This window comes from Poecilia reticulata, chromosome 10, assembly GCF_904066995.2.
Source record: "Poecilia reticulata chromosome 10, P_reticulata-male-v2, whole genome shotgun sequence".
Taxonomy (NCBI): Eukaryota; Metazoa; Chordata; class Actinopteri; order Cyprinodontiformes; family Poeciliidae; genus Poecilia; species Poecilia reticulata.
Window position 1 is genome coordinate 28299068 of NC_088839.1, and position 19210 is coordinate 28318277.

The window sequence follows — 19210 nt, forward strand, 5'->3', positions numbered from 1 at the left end:
AAATAATTGCACTGTTCAGCTCAGAGGGCTTTAATGGCACAGACAGAAAAATATTACATGACATTTATACTTTCAGTAGATCTTCCAGTTTTCAAGTGATTTGCCAGAAATTTTCTAAATTTAGATGAAAACATTCACATTTCTCTGCACTGAGCAAGTCTTCTTACTGTCATCTTTGGAGTTCTGTTTTGAACAAATGGAAAAATTTAAGGGATCAAAAGCTTATTTTATTTTAAAATGAGGAGTTCCTGTCCAGCTGTTACAAAACATTTCTCTTTCTAATAAAGTACTTTAGTCCCACAGGCTGCATTAAAATGCCATAAGCTGCTAGATTTTAATGATAAAAAAAATAAAAAAAAACAAAAAAACTGTACACTTTTTCTTAAATGAACTACCTTTCTATTTATTCTGAGTGTAAAAGACTGATGGTTCTCCTGTACATCAAAGTCCATTTGATCCTGGGAAGGATTCAGAGTGAAAAAACAACAAAAAACAAACAAAAAGGATGAAAAAAAAAGAGAGAGAGTCCAGGCTCCTCTCCTGAGGATGCTTCAGGGTCTCCAGAGTTTCAGCAGGCCATCCTCGCTGTAAGTGGCGATCAGGTTCTGGTGGGGGTGATGGGCGATGCCAATCACATCTTTCTCGTGAACCTGAAGAAGAAAGCAGCAGAATCAGCCACCTGGAGTAGAACTTCACTGTTGTGCTAAAGGTAAAACTCAGTTTTCATTTCAACTTAGTAGTTGAAATGAAAACACAGATTATGGTTGGTTTCTTTTCAGATCCGAGTGTGCACTCTCCTTCCTAGAAAATCGTTCTTATTTTGCAGTTCTAGTGTTAAAGGTTCATCACTAAATTAAAAAGTTTACTGGTCTTTGAGTGGGTGAACTTGCATTATTAAGCCATTGTCAACATATTACTTGAAAATAGATGTAAAACAACATTATTGTTTATCGCTATAATTACTGAGACAATTTATCATCCAGCAAAATTTGTTACTGTGAGAGGTTCAGTAGCAGCTGAGCCAAGACAACTTCATTCATATATAAACCCAGAAAGTTGTTTGAGAGAAAAACTGTTGCTTTTCAGTCAGTGTTGCAGAACAAAATAAAGTATCAACGTGGTAGATATAAAAAAAAAAAAAGCTACAGCAAATACCTGCACATTTAATGTTCTGATCAAAGCATTATAGCAGCTTCAGTAAAATATAGATTTTAAAAACAGAGCATGGATGTCAGGGTTTCTGCACACATTTAACTATATTATTAAAGCTACTTTAAAAAATAAAAGTAGAACAGCAAAGCAAGTGGGGGAATTTGTTTAAAGGCAATCAAAGAACAATAAGCTTAATTTAGAAAATCATTGATCAAGATACAACCTTGATTATTAATCAGTTTGTGTTTGCATCCTGCAGGTTTACGTTCTCACCATCAGTACCTATGTGGAGATTTGCCTGACAGATGCTGCACCACAAGTGGTGCAGGGGGTGTGCTGTGATATTTTTGGACTCTTTGATCTGTGTTTGCGTGCAGCATCGTACCGTCAGTGTTCTCTCCAGTTTGCCTGTGACGGTGCTGAAGCAGTAGAGCACAAAGTCTTCACCTACGCAGTAGATCCATTCGCCGCGGGGCGACAGCGTGCAGCACACAAAGTCACCGCCTTCCCTTTTACCGGAGCTGAAACTCCTCACAATCTGTGTTCAGACAAGAAAAGCAAAGATGCTCACATGAAAATAACATATAAAAGCTTAAAAATATCTACTTAAAACTTAAACTTACCTGTCCCTGCATGTTCATGATGACCACTGTATTGGAGCGGTTACACACTACGAAATGCTCAGGGTTCTTGGGCAGCAGGAGGACATTGTTGACGGTGATGTCTGTGCCAGCTGACGTACCAAGAGGCTTAAAAGTGCTGCTGCACTCTGTGGTTTTCACATTCCACACCTGAAAAGAAAACACAAGGAAAGAAGTCGATAGGCTGCAACCGGACTGGATGATTCATGTTAGGATCCCAATAAGTTAAAGAGAAAGTCTGCCATACTTTTTCAGACTCAAGTTCTCTTTCATGTACCATTTGTTGAAGGAAAAAAATGGACTGTAGGTAAGGATTAATAAATTAATTGTGGTGACTAAATAGACAAATTAATGGAGGGATAGACACATGGATAGGGAGACAAAATAATAGGTGGATGGAAAACTAAAAGGAGGAGTAAAGTAATGAATGGTTTGCTAGAGTGTCTAACAAATGTATAGCTGAATAGTTGAACACACATATTTGGATGAGCATCTTTTGAATAAAAAAAAACATGATAAAAAGGTGATTTAATGGAGCAGAAAACTGATCTGAAAATCTGGATGTACATAAATTCTCCCCATAATTATACAGACCTGGAAAAACAATTTAAATCACTCTCTTTTCTTTTCTATAGTTAGTAAAATCTAAACTCTTTTCAATATCTTACTTTGACTGTTCCATCTGAGGAAGCACTGATGATGTGATGGCCGTCTGGGGTAAATGTAGCTTCGTTGACAAACGAGGCGTGACCACGGAACTCCTTCAGTGATTTACCTGATTTCAGTCCATGGATTCTTGTGCAAAACAAAACAAAAAAACAAAAAAAGAAGAATTGAGCATGCGTGTTCAGCAAAGACTACAAAGCTACTTAAGCTTTAAAAAGCTGCACTTACAAAAGTGTTCAGCGTGAAAGAGAGAAGTTAATTTAGATGAGTTTACCTGATGGTCTGATCGAAGGAGGCGCTGAGCAGCTGGCTGGTGTCTTTACAGAAACTCACACAAGTTACTCCTTTGCTGTGGGCGCGCTCGAATCTCCTCAGACACTGACCACTCTGAATCTTCCACACCTACATGCAAGTATGCAAAGTATTTAAAGATGATTCAAGGCAGAGAGAACAAATACTGCTCCATCATTCTGTTTTTATGCTTTTTTTTTACAAAATAAATGTATTTTACAACAATAGGGAATGAAATAAGAATGTAGAGTGAAAACAGTAAGAGTTAATCTGTGTTTTAAAAACATCAAAATACAACAGAAACAAAAAGTGACCTTGATTTTTCCATCCTGGGCTCCAGTTGCTAACATCTCAGTGTCTCGACTGAAGCACATACACAGCACAGCATCATCCATCATCATGAAGTTATCTTGAGCCTGATATTTCAGATCCTGGAAAACAGGCAAATTAAGTCTTGGCAAATAAATACACAAATTCACTGCAAAAGCACAAAATCTTATCAAGTATTTTCTGTCTAGTTTCTAAGACTTGTAATGATGTTACAAGTAACTTTTCAGCAAGATATAGGAGCTTGTTTTATGTAAGTATTCGTTTCACTGGCAGATTATTTCACTCATAACTAGTACTTGCACTAGAAGTGAGACCAAAAACAGTAAGATTTTGTGTTTTTAAGTGTATACATTTTGTTTATTCAAATCCTAATTCTGAAGATTATTATACCTTCCTGATTTTTCCAGTGGTGAAGTTCCACACTTCAATGAATCCGTCCACAGACCCAGTGACCAGGTACTGACCATCAGGGGAGAATCTAGAACACTCCACGTGAGATTTCTGTCCAAACTGCAGAGAGACAAAACGACTTACACCCAGCTCGGCTAAATGAGCAGCTTGGATTAAAGAGGGGCCAATATAACCCCCTCTGCAGGTCATATTTCTGACAGTGTGGGTACCTTTATGTGCCTGCTCAGCTGAGTGGGGAAGCGCTCCTCCTCCACGTCTTTCACAGCTGCTTTACCTCTGAACAAGTCGATGGTCATACCAGGCGGCAGGAGACCTTGATGCTGCTGCCACTTCAGAGACTGAAGAAGGAAATTTAAGAGTTGTGAAATGTCAGCAACTTGTGTATATAATGCAGGTTTAAAGGTTTTAAGGTTACTAACCTGTCCCAGTAGAGCCATGAGACGGGAGGGCGGCACCACGCTGACCTCTCCTGCCAGGGCCTGAGCGATGGCTGCGCGCCGCTTCTCTTTACTGCTGCCATCTGGGTAAGCCTGTACAGAAACGCATCCAGGTAAGTTATAAAGGGAAAACGCTGCAAAATTCCACATTGTGCATTAGTTCTTCAGTCAATTTTTAAAGTGCACATATAAAAGCTTAAAAAACACATGTGACAAACTAGAGCTGGGCAATAAATAATTAATATATATCACAATCAATATCAGCAGAAAATGCATCCAACATAATGTTCAATGATTTTACTGAACTCCAATCCAGAAGCAGAGACCTGACTCGAGTAGGAAAACTAAAATCTCCCCCAGATCAGTAAATAGGATTTAACTAGGCCACTAAACTACTACCGTAAGGATAAAACAGTGCTGCATCTGCTGCACATGTTGCACTCACCTCTCTGGGATCGAAGTAGGAGCGAGCCAGCAGGTTCTCCAGGTGGATGTATCTCTCTGGCTGCGTCTGTTTGAGCATGATCATGGGATCGGTCTGTCTGAGGAGAGAACGAGCAGCACCGAGCTCTCTCAGCTCAATAAGCTCCAGGACAACCTGGTCAGGAAAAGGATACTCAGGTTAATAATAAGCTAATTTTATAAACACATCTAATATAATAAATGAATTATAACTTGAAGCTAGTCTGCAATAGGTCAAAATGAGCTAGAATAACTATTTAAAAACAATATAGTTCTGAAAATGTTGATGGGTAGTAGGATTTAATGTAGCAAAAATAACAGATCCAAGACTCACCTGTTCATAAAGATCTATCAAGGTTTTATCTGGTAGCTTGAGGGACTGGATGGCTTGCAGGACGGTATCCCAGTGACCACTGTTGATGTCCGCCACAAAGCTTTCTATGCTGTCCACTGTGTTTAGAGACACTGTTGTCTCCTCCTGCAACGTGGCCAAGGTTCGGTGCAGATTATTTTCCTTCAAGTACTGCATAATCAGACGCACCACGCTGGGAAGACAGAAATTATACTGGTGATACAGCTAATATAAATACTGAATGTAATAGTTAACCACAATCTGTGCTGTCGCTGTTTTTCATGTTAAAAATATAATATTTTACATGATTTTGTTTTGTCAACATTTCTTTTTTTAGTTAAGCCACTTTTTGACATGCAACTTGTTTGGATATTTAGGTAGCATGCCCAATATTACTAATCTATAAAATCTATGCCGTCAACTCGTATTCTTCATTTAATGGGTTCATAAAATCACCAAATACTAAAAATAAGGCTTTATTAACAAACCTCCTTCGTTAAAACGTCTCCAGAAGGGAGACGTTTCAGGTCCTTACAAATTTATATTTAACAGAATTATGAAGGAACTACGGAGTGCATCAAATTACAAAACAGTATGTCTACATATTTAGGCAAAATAATACATGTTGCGTGATAATGTCTTAATTTGCCCAAGTTTGACAGTTATAGCTGAATGAGCGAAATGCTAACTGATGCTAACTTTAGCTTCATTTAGCCTTTTTAAATTGGATGCGTGTGGGGTAGTATAACTATGAAACAAGTGAGCAGTTTAAAGCCCATTCCTGCACTACAATTAACAAAACATTCTACTTAGGCAAGCTGATGAGCAGGATATACGTTTAAAGTGCTTGAAATAGTTAGCGTGCTAGCTTTGGGTGCTAACGTCGGTCGGTGTTCTGCAGCTCAGGATGAGAGAGGCCTCTCCTTAAATATAAATATTTAATAGTCAGATATTATTCTGCGAGTTTTTATCAAACACATAGAAGTTAACTGTTGTTTCAAAGACTACTTACTCTGCAGATTCCACTTCAATAGACATGGTTATTTATTTCGATGAAGCAGCCACAACACACTCCTACCGCATGAAAAAGCACGAAGAAGAAATACGGAAGTTATGGAAGGAACTGTGGCTCTTCAAAATAAAACCTACAAGCATCGTCGTATTTTTTTAGGCGTCAAAAAAAAAAAAAGATAAAATATATTTTTAATAAACCTTAGGCTGGGATCAATCGAGTGCCAAAAGAGAAATAGAATAATACTTATGTTATAAAAATACATATATCGTTGTTGTATGCAATAGGTATGCATCAAATAAACAAATTAATTAAATAAGTAAACAAAAATATGTTCATAATTGTTTAAATGTGGTAATCATTACATAGATGAAAATAGAAATAAACGGAACTAAATTAATTAAGTACTTGCATGTAAAATTAATTATCACTTTCACATTTTTTAGATAAAATATCCATCAATTGGTGACGTTAATCTTGGAATACATTACACTTTATTTTGAAACCGGTTTTTTTTTCAATCGTCGTCCTATTCGATTATTTGCACCCCATAGATCAATATGCATCCCTTACTTGAAAGTCATGTTTATTTTGTCTTTCCCATTTGAAGAGTAGATAAGAGAGGCAGGCCTCTATGTCAGATCATGTCAGTATAAAATGGAATATATAAATTTATAATAGTGTCAACAATCACTGTGTCACTCAATAAATCTGAAATTAGTTTCCATCTTTCTAAAATGTTCAGTGTGAGATTATACTATTGAAATAAAAGTTGAATTTACAGTATTCTCAGCCTTTAATATAGACATTTAACAGAGTGCTAATATTTATGGAGCAATTTGATATTTTTTTCACTGTCTTTCTGGTAGCCTTCTAAATAACATTAAAACAATTTGATGTATCTATTAAAATTACAGTAGCATATCTTCTATAAGCATACAATTAATTATGTAGCAGCACATTAAAAGTCCTTCCAATTACTCCTGACTCACGTTTACTCAGATCATGAACAAGGTTATTAAGCCAGCTGTTATTAATAGACTGTACATAAAACATGTTTCCTTTAACCTAGAGTTGCTGTAGTTTTAGCATGTGTAGCTGTTGGCTTTTTCTTTTATAAAGCACTTGTTTATTTCTCTGCATGATCAACAGGGGCTGCTGTCTGCACAGTTATGACACAGAGGCCCTCTTGACTCCTTTTTCTCTGCCAGTGAAGGTCTTTCAAGGTTATGATGATGCACCACTTCAATCTGCAGGGTTTGATTGTTTTGGGCAATCATGACATAATCCTGCTGTGAGCCCCATCCACATTCGATGTGAATTTGGCAACAAGAACACAGCAGAGCCCGCCTGGTTGTATTTGTCTTTGCAGATGGAGAAATATATTGGAAAGTGATGAGGAGCAACAGAGAGGATGGGGAGGGGAGGAGCAATGAGGAGCAGCAAAGTACCATAACACCCCAGTGCCTCAGAATACATTAACATGAAGGCAGAAAAAAATCCATCAATGTATTTTCTGCCCTATTCTCTCATGACAAAGCAGGAGCTGTTTAGAGAATGCTTTCCAATGAGGTAGCTGCCACCGCGCTGGAAGACTGACAGCAGAACAAACGGCTGTAATTTAATCACTTCATCCTTTGTGGGGGAAAAACAAAAGATGATTCTAAATTTATGGCATTGCCAGTTTTTGACTACAATACAATAAGATCTTTGCAACATATTTGGATAGCATAAGCAGCACAATGAGGAAATGTTCTCACCTGACAGTTAAATTCATGAGTAAAACTGTTTATAAATACATATTATGTGGTCTGAGGTGCTGCTGAGTTGACCGTGCGGAAACTTCCTCAACAACAAATCAAAGTGCAGCAGCTTCTTTGAAAGATGAACAGATGAATGAATCAATCGATGGCGGCGCTGCAGGGCCGGGCAGCAGGAGAGATGGATGAACCTGAGGAAGAAGAGAAGGGAATAAAATACATCAACACAAGGTTGGATCTGTTTATAGGTTGTTCTCACAATGCATGGGAAAAAAATAGCTTTTATGGATTTAACTAGAGATGTGCCGATCAGGTTTTTTCCTGCTGATACCGATACCGATCACCGATACCGATCACATAATTTTATTCTTTTTTTTTTAAAATCATAAACACTACCGGTTATATTATGTGGAAAAAGGAACCATGAATTCACCTTAATTTAGACAAAAACTTGTTTTTAATAACTTTTTCCAAGAAGAAAACTAAACAAAACAGACATTCTGCAAATTGTACTGCTTTGGTAATACTATCTTTAACAGACTGAAAACATATGGAGGCTCTGAAGAGGCTAAATAATACAAAGAGCCAAAATAAAACCTCTCAACATTGCCAGAAAAATTAAAGTATAAAACTTAACATTCAAAGGCAAATACAGGATCCATTACAATAAACAATCCTTATTACTGCATGAAAACTTCCTGATAGTATGGCGGCTAGCTGATTACTGCTAGTTCTGAGTGGCTGTTTCTGACTGAGCGGAGTAATTATGCAGAGCAGGGAGGAAATCGATTATTTTTTAGAGATTATCTGTCTCATGTTAGGACAGCGAAAGTTTTAATACGTCTGTAAAATGTATTTTTTTAGGTTAGATGCTGCAGCTTTAAGCAGAGGTTCGGTGTGAGAGTCACTACCAGGTGGAGCAGAAGCGGCACTCCGTCTGTGAAATATTACTACCTGTAGCGCGTAGCAGCGATTCAACAGCGAGAGCAGAACCAGCGTCCTACATCGCAGCTTGAAGACTTAAATAATTTTGCAGGTTATTTGTTTAGCTTTCTGACCGTCATGCTAATCCGGGTGAGTGTTTGTAGCTGTGCGCTGCTTTACCTGCTATCTGATCCTCCGTATGCCTCGACGTAGCCAAACTCCGTCAAGTATGGCATTGTTTTTATGTTATTAGCTTCTTGTGTTGATGCATTTTGACCTGCTTCAATTTTCCACCTCAACACGCAAACTTCCCCATTCATTCAGTGCGTTATAGATCCACAACGCTTAGGATTTGTTGCTGCGCGTTTGCGCAGTGTTCAGGAAAGAGGAGACCAGCTGCACAGGCAGGCTGAGAAATGAGATGCAGGTGATCAGTATCGGCAACAAGAGACCGTGATCGGCGATCTCCGATCATACAATTTTTCACGGAAATTGGCCGATTATGATCGGTGGCCGATCGGTCTGCACACCTCTAGATTTAACAGATAGTCCTGATTATCAAGGTGAGATAATCAAATCATCTTGCAAATGTACATCCAATCTCAGCTTCATTAACTTTTTCCATATATTTTTATGTATTTTATGACTTGTTAAAAACAGATTTATGATTTTTCAAAATAAACTGGCAGATACTAAGAAAAATGAAAACAAACCCACATGGGAAATCTTACTCCAAATCATGAATGAGTTTCAACAGAATTTATTATAATGGAGAAAACAGATAAGCACATTTTGCTCATAACAGTAAATCTTTGAAGCTTCTTGTCAGATAAAGAGGGGATTACAAGTACAATACTGCTGAAGGAAGAGGATTTGGACATGAATAAGTTGGAACAGGGACGAATATTTGCATGGATATAGTTATTTCATTTGAGCCTTTAATAATTGCTAGAAGCAGCAAGAGAAAAACAAAATTTAATAACAAAAGTAGGATAAAGGATTAAAATGTGCCAGATTTTTGATCCAGAATGTTGATTGATGATTGTGTAATGTAATACTGAGGCAAATAACAAGAATATTACAAGTCATGATTTAGACGGTGTTTCCTCCCACAGTCCAAAAACATGACTGTTAGGTTAATTGGCCTCTCCAAATTGCCCCTAGGTGTGAGTGTGTGTGTGTGCATGGTTGTGTGTCCTGTGTGTCTCTGTGTTGCCCTGCGACAGACTGGCGACCTGTCCAGGGTGTACCCCGCCTCTCGCCCGAAACGTTGGCTGGAGATGGGCACCAGCACCCCTCCCGACCCCACTGAGGGAAAAAGGGTGCAAGAAAATGGATGGATGGATGGATGGATGGATGGATGGATGGATGGATTTAGACGGTTGAAATACAGATGGAGCAGTAAATCAAAAACTTTCCGTTTAGCACTTTCTTTGCGGCATCACCATGTCTTATTCCATCCACTGGAGAACAAAACACCAAGAGATTTGAATTTCTGTTTGAGGCAGAGACTGATTTCTCAGACAGCTCACCTTTTCCAAGCCAGTAAACTTCTGTAAACCATTTGTTTGAACTCACCAACACAACAAAAGGTTACCAAATCAGACTCCCTCCTCTTCATGATTACATCTTGAATTATGATGAAGAGTACCAATAGAAAAGTCAAGCCTTCCCTGGATTTAAGTTTGACTTCAGCTGAGAACTGTAAACATAGCTCTTGTTTGAGACTATTATTTCAGAATTTACAAGATGATTGTACAAATATTTTGTATCTCTTGGTTTGTGTCAGGTTGACTTTTCCTGTTTCTGAAGAACTTGACTATCTTCCACTTATCCAGCTTTCTGCATTTTTTAAACACATCCTCTACAAGAGGGGAATTCAAATCCCGTTCTTGAGGGCTGGTGGTGCAGGACTCTGAACTTTACATACTGAAGATGGGATTCAGCTTTTTGATCTAAGCCTCAAGACTGGACCTTCAGGCTTTTCATCTACAATATATTGTTAAGTACGAGGTCTGACCAAAGTTTATTGAAAAGAAATTTTAAAAACTACTGAAAAAATAGCTACTGTCGAATGTTTAAAAGAAAGCCAACCTTGTTCAAATTCCAAATTCAAGGAAATTCTGGACAGTTCAAAAGAAGCATAATGCTACACACCAGATTAAAGCCTTCAGTCGGTTTTTACATCAAAGTTGACATTTTTGATCTAAGTTAAAAGTGCATCACATTATAAATAATAAATTCTTACTGTCTCCATGAATCCTAGCTCCTTCCTTTCATTTTACTAATAAAATGTGAGCTTCATGTGATCTTTATCTTAATAAAAGTGAAAAATGAAGTCTTTATTGTTTAAACAAGCAATTTCACAGGAATGTATCTCAAGAAAAAAGTTTTAAACAACTCAGATTTAATTATGTTATGTCAGATAAAGTTAGAAACAAATATCCTTCTGTAATAATAAAACTGGAGGTACATTTCATTGACATGCTCAGAAACTCGTCCGTAACATTTGTTTACATTATTGCATTTTGTTTTGTTGTGGTTCAGTGAAGTTTGAATTAATTTTATTGGCTTTTGCAAAAACATGTTTTTTTCCTAAGGCCTTTTCCAGATGGAAAGGCTTCACAGAACTCATTATAAAGAATAAAATATGTAACCCACACTTTTTGTTTTTGTGCCACAGAAGGTCTAAGAGATAAAAAGCCCATATTCAAGCTGCAGGAGGAAGATGTAAAAACAACGAAATCATAACTTGAGCTGCAGATTGAAAATCTGATTGGCTGGGCTTGAAGGCAAACATATACACCCTCTCTCATGATTTATTTATATTTCCATCATGATTCTGTAATGTGAACTTGTACAGTGCATGCAAGGAAAATTTTTATGTCTTTTCACTACTGCAGAAACCCACTGAAATCTGAATGAAAAATGTATGCTTCTAATAACAAAGAATTGCTGCTTTGTATTGTTTTGTTTGTGTCTTTTTGAGAGCTTTCCTCTTGAGTGCACCTGGAGGATACAAAGAGCATGAGTCCATTGATTTGTTGCTAAGAAGCTTCTTGTAGCTACGTGCTAATGGCTGATTTCTGCTCCAGTCAGTCAGCCCTTGAGTCACAAGTGGCAGGTTGTAGAGGCGATCAGGCAGTTAGTGTACGAAAGACGTAGAACTATAAACATAGAGCTGGTGGAGGGCCGAGTTGTAAATCTTGATTTTCCCACAGGGAGTTCTTTACCGAGGCTTAAGCATCTCTCATAATGACATTAAATGATTCCCAGTGGATCTATGGCGAAGCCAAAATTAAACTCTGAGACAGGAATAGTTCAACTTTATGCTCAAAAATCCAAATCTGATTTGTAGATTAGACAAAGACTGCAACTCTATATAACTATATACAAGGGACACAATTTGAGAAATGTACCATAAAATAAATAAGGCTAATTCTACTGCTAGGATCTGTTTTAGGTGCTGATTTGTCTATTTTTATAACAAAGTTTGGTTATTTTTGATAAGTTAGTGTATAAAGCTATTTAAGATCCTGTCAAATGCTTTTTATCATTTTTATGCAGATGATTTAGTGATTTACTGCTATTCTTCATCACTTGTACAGGCAATTCAGTACTTGCAGTCTGCTTTTACTATAGTTCAAGCCCGCTTACAAACTCTGAAGTTGGTTTTGAATGTGGATAAGACAAAGGCAATGGTTTTTTCACACTCTAGGAAACTATCAGAGATCCCTCTATTGCTGTAAGGACACAAATGGAGTTTGTCAGTAATTATAAATATCTTGGCTTTATTTTAGATAAAGAGCTCTCTTTTAAAAATCACATAGCAAATTTGCTACGAACACTGAAAATGAAGATTGGGTTTTATTACAGAAATGAATCTTGTTTTTCTCTTAAAGCTAGAAATAAACTGGTAGCTGCAACATTCCTGCCAATCCTGGATTATGGAGATGTTTTATATATGAATGCTTCGACCAAATGCCTTCAATCATTAAATACTGTTTATCATTGTGCTTTAAGGTTTGTAACCGGTAGCAAACGTTTCACACATCATTGTGAACTGTATGCAAAAGCTGAATGGCCTCCTTTAAGCGTACGGAGAAACAGTCACCTGATGATCCTGATTTATAAATCTCTACTCGGTTTGGCTGCAGCATATTTAAACTCTTTTTTACAAAGATCTGTTAATTCCCATTCTTTACGTTCCAACAACATTTTCCTTTTGCATATTCCTCGTTGCCGAACTGAAAAAGGAAAACAAGCTTTCAGTGTGATGCTCCTTCAGCCTGGAATCAGCTCCAGTCTGAACTCAGATTTGATTTCACTGGACTCATTTCGAGCCATTCTTAAAAACAGGCAACGAGATTATTTTAAACAGTGTCACTGTTTTTAAATTGTTTTATACTTGTGTAAATGTATTAATCAATTTTGTTTTGTAACCAGGTTGCTGTGTACTGCAGACTTCTGTCCAGGTCCCCTTTGAAAATGAGATCTGGATCTCAACGGGGTTTACCTGGTTAAATAAAGGAAATTTTAAAAAATCCATCCATCCATCCATTTTCTTCTGCTTATCCGGGGTCGGGTCGCGGGGGCAGCAGCTTCAGAAGGGAGGCCCAGACTTCCCTCTCCTCAGCCACTTCTTCCAGCTCCTCCAGGAACCCCAAGGCGTTCCCAGGCCAGCCGAGAGACATAGTCCCTCCAGCATGTCCTGGGTCTTCCCCGAGGCCTCCTCCCGGTGGGACGTGCCCAGAACACCTCACCAGGGAAGCGTCCAGGAGGCATCCTGACCAGATGCCCGAGCCTCAACTGGCTCCTCTCGACGTGGAGGAGCAGCGGCTCTACTCTGAGTCCCTCCCGGATGACTGAGCTTCTCACCCTATCTCTAAGGGAGAGCCCAGCCACCCTGCGGGGGAAACCCATTTCGGCCGCTTGTACCCGTGATCTCGTTCTTTCGGTCATGACCCAAAGCTCATGACCATAGATGAGGGTGGGAACGTAGATCGACCGGTAAATCGAGAGCTTCGCTTTTTGGCTCAGCTCTCTCTTCACCACGACGGACCGGTACAGCGCCCGCTTCACGGCAGACGCTGCCCCAATCCGCCTGTCGATCTCCCGCTCCCTTCTTCCCTCATTCGTGAACAAGATCCCCAGATACTTAAACTCCTCCACTAGAGGCAGGAAGACCCCCCTGACCCGGAGAAGGCACTCTACCCTTTTCCGGCTGAAATGAATAAAAAAATAAAAAATAGGACTACTGATTATTTTCAGTTAATGTTTTAAAGGTTAACTGCTTTTGACCCATTTGTTTATTATCATGATGTCTCTGACAGTGTTTGAAATGTTAATATTTGGGGGGGAATTGGTTCTGCCATTGGTATAATTTTGACTGTATGTAAATATTTTATCTTCATTTATTATTATAATTTGTTTATTTCTACCATTAATATTTTACAATTTAAATCAAGTTCATTGTTTTTGCCTGTTTATTCGAGACAAGCTGACATAACTAATCTAAAGTATGTGTTCTCCACAATGTAAGGGAAATATGTATGACTGAAATTTAGGAGCAGCAAAAATAATTCCTTAATATTGATGAAAAATTATTAGTTCCTCTGGCAGTTTATCTAACTTATAACACTGGGAAAATGCTTTGCTATAAGGGAAACAATCTGTCATTTGAGTTTTTTAAAATCAATATTAAAGGGATTATTTACTTTAAACAAACTCCAATATCTTGCTGAGAAATTACTTGTTAGTTTTGTCTTATTTCAAGTGTATCAAGACATTTGCAGCAGAAACTCGACCAAAAATACTTGACAATATTTTGTGTTTTTTACAGTGTACACGTCATCTAAATCCTCTGAAGCAAAGCCAGAAAAAAAGCAACCCTGCATCTCAGGAATTCATTGGAATGAAGGCGAACAAACCCACACAAAGACTCTTAGCAGGGTTTTTTCATCCCACATGAAGCTCGCATTGAGGCGAGATAAATTGTAGGTCATCAAGGTGATAAAGCATGGAGCTTGAAATGGGATTGTGGCTGTAAGGCAGAGTACCAAGCAGCTCACATGTGAACTGATATATGTCGGTGCAGAGCAGTCTGGATAAGAGAGATACGCAGCAGCAGGGCTCGTCTCCACCAGTGACAATGTAAACAGAAGCAAGCCACTCACTGAGTGAATGCTGCTGCCTCTGCTCAGCTGAATAGCTGCAGCGTCTGCTGTCTGTTGAATGGCTACAGAGGAAAAGCCGCTGACACAAGTGGATAGTTCTGAGAGGGCTAAGCTTTCTCTTTTAACTGACAGGCCTATCTTGTTCCACCTTTTACTCGTTCCAGTATCTGCTCTCATGTAAATCTACAACCCGGGGCCTTTTGTTTGTCAGCTCATTTAACCACCCACTGCAGAGCTTCATGGAGGTTTCAGAAACATACAGGGCATTTGTGCAACCAATAAAGCAATTCAAAAGAGGGTTTGGAGTTTACTTTTTTTAGGTTTTGGGTCACAATGCTCACTTGAATTGTTCAGTTACATCAAATCAAATTGCAGAGAGGAAAATGAACAGAGAAGCTTTTTGAAAAGTAGAGTTGCATTGCAAAAACAGGACATTTCATCTTGGTCTAGTTTCTTGTGCAAATGTCAGTAGACTAGAAATAAGACAAAACTAACTTACAAATAACTTCTCAGTAACCTGCAGGAGGTTGGTTTAAGTCAATAATTCCTTATTTCACTAATGAGACATTTTTCCCATCATGTTATAAGTGAAATAATCTGCTAGGGGGAATGATACTTTTTTCATGAATATTAAGGAATGATTGGCTTAAAACAAGCTCATATATGTTGCTGAAAGGTAACTTGTATGTTAGTTTTGTCTTATTTTAAGTACACTAAGATATTTTCACTAGAAATCGGAACAAAACTAGTTGGCAAGATTTTCTGTTTTTGCAGTGTGGGACTCAGAAAAGCTTTAATTTTATTTGGATGTCTCAACGAATTATAATTACTTGGATAAAATATTGAAAGTCATTTTGTAAATTAAACATTACAGGCGCAGGAAAAGATAATGCAAAGAAACATTTTGTATTTCAGGAGATTCTATTGTTTTTGACCCAGTAGAGAAAGATGAATTACCAGTGAGTTAGAAAACATAATGTTGAGTATTTACTAATTCAGATGTTTGGTTTAATTTTTTTTATGATGTTTAAATATTTTAACTCCATTCATCCACAAGGCAACACAGAGACACACAGGACAATATAAAAAAATTTTCCAAAAAAAGTGAAACAAAAAAACTCAAACTTTTCACGTTTTTATTCTATATTTGTTTTAAAGCCATTCTTCATTTTTCTTCAGAACTGTGCACTACTTTGTATTTAACTATTACATGAAAGCTTTATTAAAAACTGCACAGTCTGTCATTGTAACAAGTGAAAATTTGGAAAAGTTCAGAGGTGAATATTTTTATACTGAGAATTATAAATTAATTAGTTTTTGTAACTTATTCAACTAATTGGTCCTCATTCTGCTGAGTCATGAGGGTCTAGAGATAATAGACACATTAATCTTTTGCATATTTTTAATTAAATGTATCCTGTTCAAAGACACAATCTTATGAGATTAATTTGCTTCAGAAGTTTTTTTTTTTTTTAAATTCATGTTAATTGTGTTAAACACAAACTGCGCAACATTATCATGGTGAGAAGCAAATATGCATATAAAACTAATGGAAAAAACAAAGGTGGAATAATTATTTTCAAGACATACAGCGATTTTTGGGAAGAAAAAAAAAACAATTTCAACTGCAGCAATCCAGTCCACCTACTGTATTTCATGGATGAATTCATTCTTCTTGTTTTCTTCCAAATAAATCGCATGGGTGTTGCTGACGAGCATTTTTATACTACATACATTAAAAAATCGTGTGAAGTGTAAAGCCAGACAGGATTAGGACCGCTCCTTAGAGGCCCACAATTAACGTCCATTTGTTTTCAGAAACCCATTCATCAGAGCTCACAGTGGGCAAATCCAGCAGGTTGAAATGAGGTTATTATGCTAAATGCAGAAAACAAAGAGAGGCTATTTACTGGTAATTAACATGGTAATTTCTTAGCAACTCCAACTATTTGCACAACGGAAAAGATGCAGATTCCCTGCCTACATTTTCCTTATTGCTTCATTTATAAACTGACCTGACCTTTTAGCATAACAGTCATCACCCTTGTCCTGGGGACTTATTGATGGGCCTATGCAGACAAGTTAACGAGTAAATATTTCTTCTTTCAGTTCCTGCAGAGCAGAACGCCATTCAGAGGAAAAAAGACACATTCAGGTTGAACTTTCCTGTTTTTTTATAAGGATTACCTTCATATTGCACAACCTCCATCATGACAACACAGCATGAAGAGCAGAGGGACTCAAATTATTGTGAAAGGTTTTCTAGGAGAAAGAATATAATGATGGAATCCAAAAGATGTATTTTCAAACGTACAGAAACTGTACGAAACGTTTTAATCTTGAGTGATTAATCCTATTCCATATGGGATACTTTCCTGCAAAACTAATGTGTTAAGGTCTGCCACAGTGATGTTAGTAAGCTGTGATGTAGAAAACTGGGTTCAATGGTTGTTCTTAAAATTTTAGATCAGGATGAAAATCTCAAACTTTTTCATTAGAGCAGCTGCAGAAATAAAAAAATAAATCTGAAATGTCTTGCTGCTCTGCGCCCTTCAGTTTAAAATGGTACAAATGGGCCTGTGAGTCAAACTAAATAATAATAATAATAATAATAATAATAATAATAATAATAATAATAATTGTTACGGCCAGTGGCCTTGTGTATGTTTTCTTTTCCTTTTTTTTGTACCATCAGCAGCTTCTAATCAAGTTGACTCCACTTGGAAGTGGATGCAGCCCTGCCTTCCAGTGCCACTCCCTGAGGCCTACAGCGATTGGCTCATCAATTACCAGCTACACCAATCCCTGAAGAGGCCTCCCCTTTAAAAACCAAGGATTTCCTGGGAGAAGGCGCAGCTGATTCTTTGCTTGGACAGCTTGCCACTTTGGGTGTTTGTTTGTTTTGTTTAGTTGATTGCTGTCAACTGACTTTGTGAACTTTGATAGCCCTGATCGCTTTTGTTAGTTTTTGCCAGCTCTTACTAGCTCTTGTCCCTGTGAGGGATCTCTGAATCTCTGTTAGAGATTTGTAGTTTGTTTTTGTTTAATCTGTATGGAAAGTCCATTTTTGTTTGGTTAAGATATTTGGTTTACAACCCTGATTGTTTTGTGGATTTTCTTATTTAGTACATTTTTTTTTGTAAGTCCCTAACTTTTGATGTTAATTTTTACCTTTTTATTTTTTGTCAAAACCGTAATAAACTCCCAAATTGTAAAACCTTACCACCTAGGTTTCTTTAATGTTGCTTCCCTTTCCCCTGGCCGAGCCGGGTCGTAACATAATAATAATAAGAATAAGAATAAGAATAAGAATAATAAATACACAGTTGCTGCGATTGTTATAAGTAACACATTTCACATTTTCTGGCCAAATCACTACAGCTACTAGTTGTGTTTTTCTTTCTCTTCTACATCAACGTTTTCTCGTTTGAAGAAAAACACAAAAACCTAAATCCTTCAACTTTTTATATAGGTTTACTTCAGTTTAAAATGCAGGAAAGACATGTTGCCTGATTCTCCTCCGTATAAAAACAAAAGTAGAAATAGAGGTTGATTTTTATCAGGCTGCTGGTGAAAAGTAACTTCAAGGTGAAAGAGAAACAGCAGTGAAAAGATAGAAAACAGAGTTGATCAGGGACATGACGAGATAGAAAAAGGGAGAAAAGGAAAACATTAATGAGAGTGTGGAGGACAGGGGTAATCAAGGACAGGAGGAAGTGGAAGGACACGCAGAGATAGAATACTATTTAAATGACTGCAACCTTTTAAGATAAAAAAAAAAACACTTATCGGAACAGGAAACTGCTTCAAAAGTGTAAATGGGACAGACATGAAAGGAATGTAGCACACATTTTAGAATGACATTGTAAAATAGCCTTATATTTGATATTTTAGTAGATTTTTTATTTACCCTGCCAAGACTTTATGATAATAAACTGAGACTAAAACCAAAGTACCCAGTTTGATAAATAAAATGTAAAAGGTTGCTTTTTTGTTGCTATGTAATTTCAAAGATCCTCAGCATAAACCTCACAAAATCTCTTGCAATACATATGTTTCTAGATCTACTCGTTGTTGTAAATCATTTTAATTAAGGGGTAACAGATTAAAGGAGGCTGAATACAAACATAAGTAGCAAAACTCAACAACTATAAAACTAAACCCATTAGTAGGATGTCCAAATTATCACTTCCTGTGACCCCCATTTAGGGTGACATATACACACACATGTTGTGTCATTGACACATTGTGGGTATCAACATGGCCTGTTAGCAGAACTGCACTTTAGGTGTTTATTATTATTTTGATTATTTTGGGGGAAAAAAGTAAAAGCCATTTATCAATTTTATTCTACTTTAAAAGTACTTTATGGTAGTCTATCACATCAAATCCGGTCAAAAATCTTTGTGATGAACTAGATTCAAAGCTATCATCAGCAGAAAAAGCTACTAAATTAGCTTGCTATGAATCTGATGCATTAAAAGAGAAGGATTTAGAGGTTAGCTGACACAAAACCAATAATTCATTGGAGAAAGCCTGAGAAGGACTGGCATGTGCTAGTCTACAGCCAGACGGCATGTGAGAAAAGACCTTCCC

At 37.4% G+C, this 19210-nt stretch overlaps 1 protein-coding gene across 2 annotated transcripts; it reads right to left on the reverse strand.

Moving 5' to 3' along the window:
* Positions 1-14: 14 nt before the first annotated feature.
* On the reverse strand, positions 15-5885 carry smu1a (SMU1 DNA replication regulator and spliceosomal factor a). 2 transcript variants are annotated; one of them, XM_008420868.3, is made up of 12 exons: positions 5755-5884; positions 4725-4935; positions 4374-4526; positions 3911-4021; positions 3701-3829; positions 3471-3590; positions 3065-3181; positions 2734-2861; positions 2462-2588; positions 1776-1943; positions 1538-1690; positions 15-650 (listed from the first exon to the last, which is right to left on the reverse strand). In XM_008420868.3, the coding sequence occupies exons 1-12, from the start codon at positions 5778-5780 to the stop codon at positions 552-554; spliced, it is 1542 nt and encodes a 513-aa protein (XP_008419090.1). In that variant the 5' UTR covers positions 5781-5884; the 3' UTR covers positions 15-551. The 2 variants fall into 2 exon arrangements, with proteins under 2 accessions (XP_008419090.1, XP_008419089.1); XM_008420867.3 differs by having other exon boundaries at positions 3701-4021; positions 5755-5885.
* Between the last annotated feature and the right edge of the window lie 13325 nt (positions 5886-19210).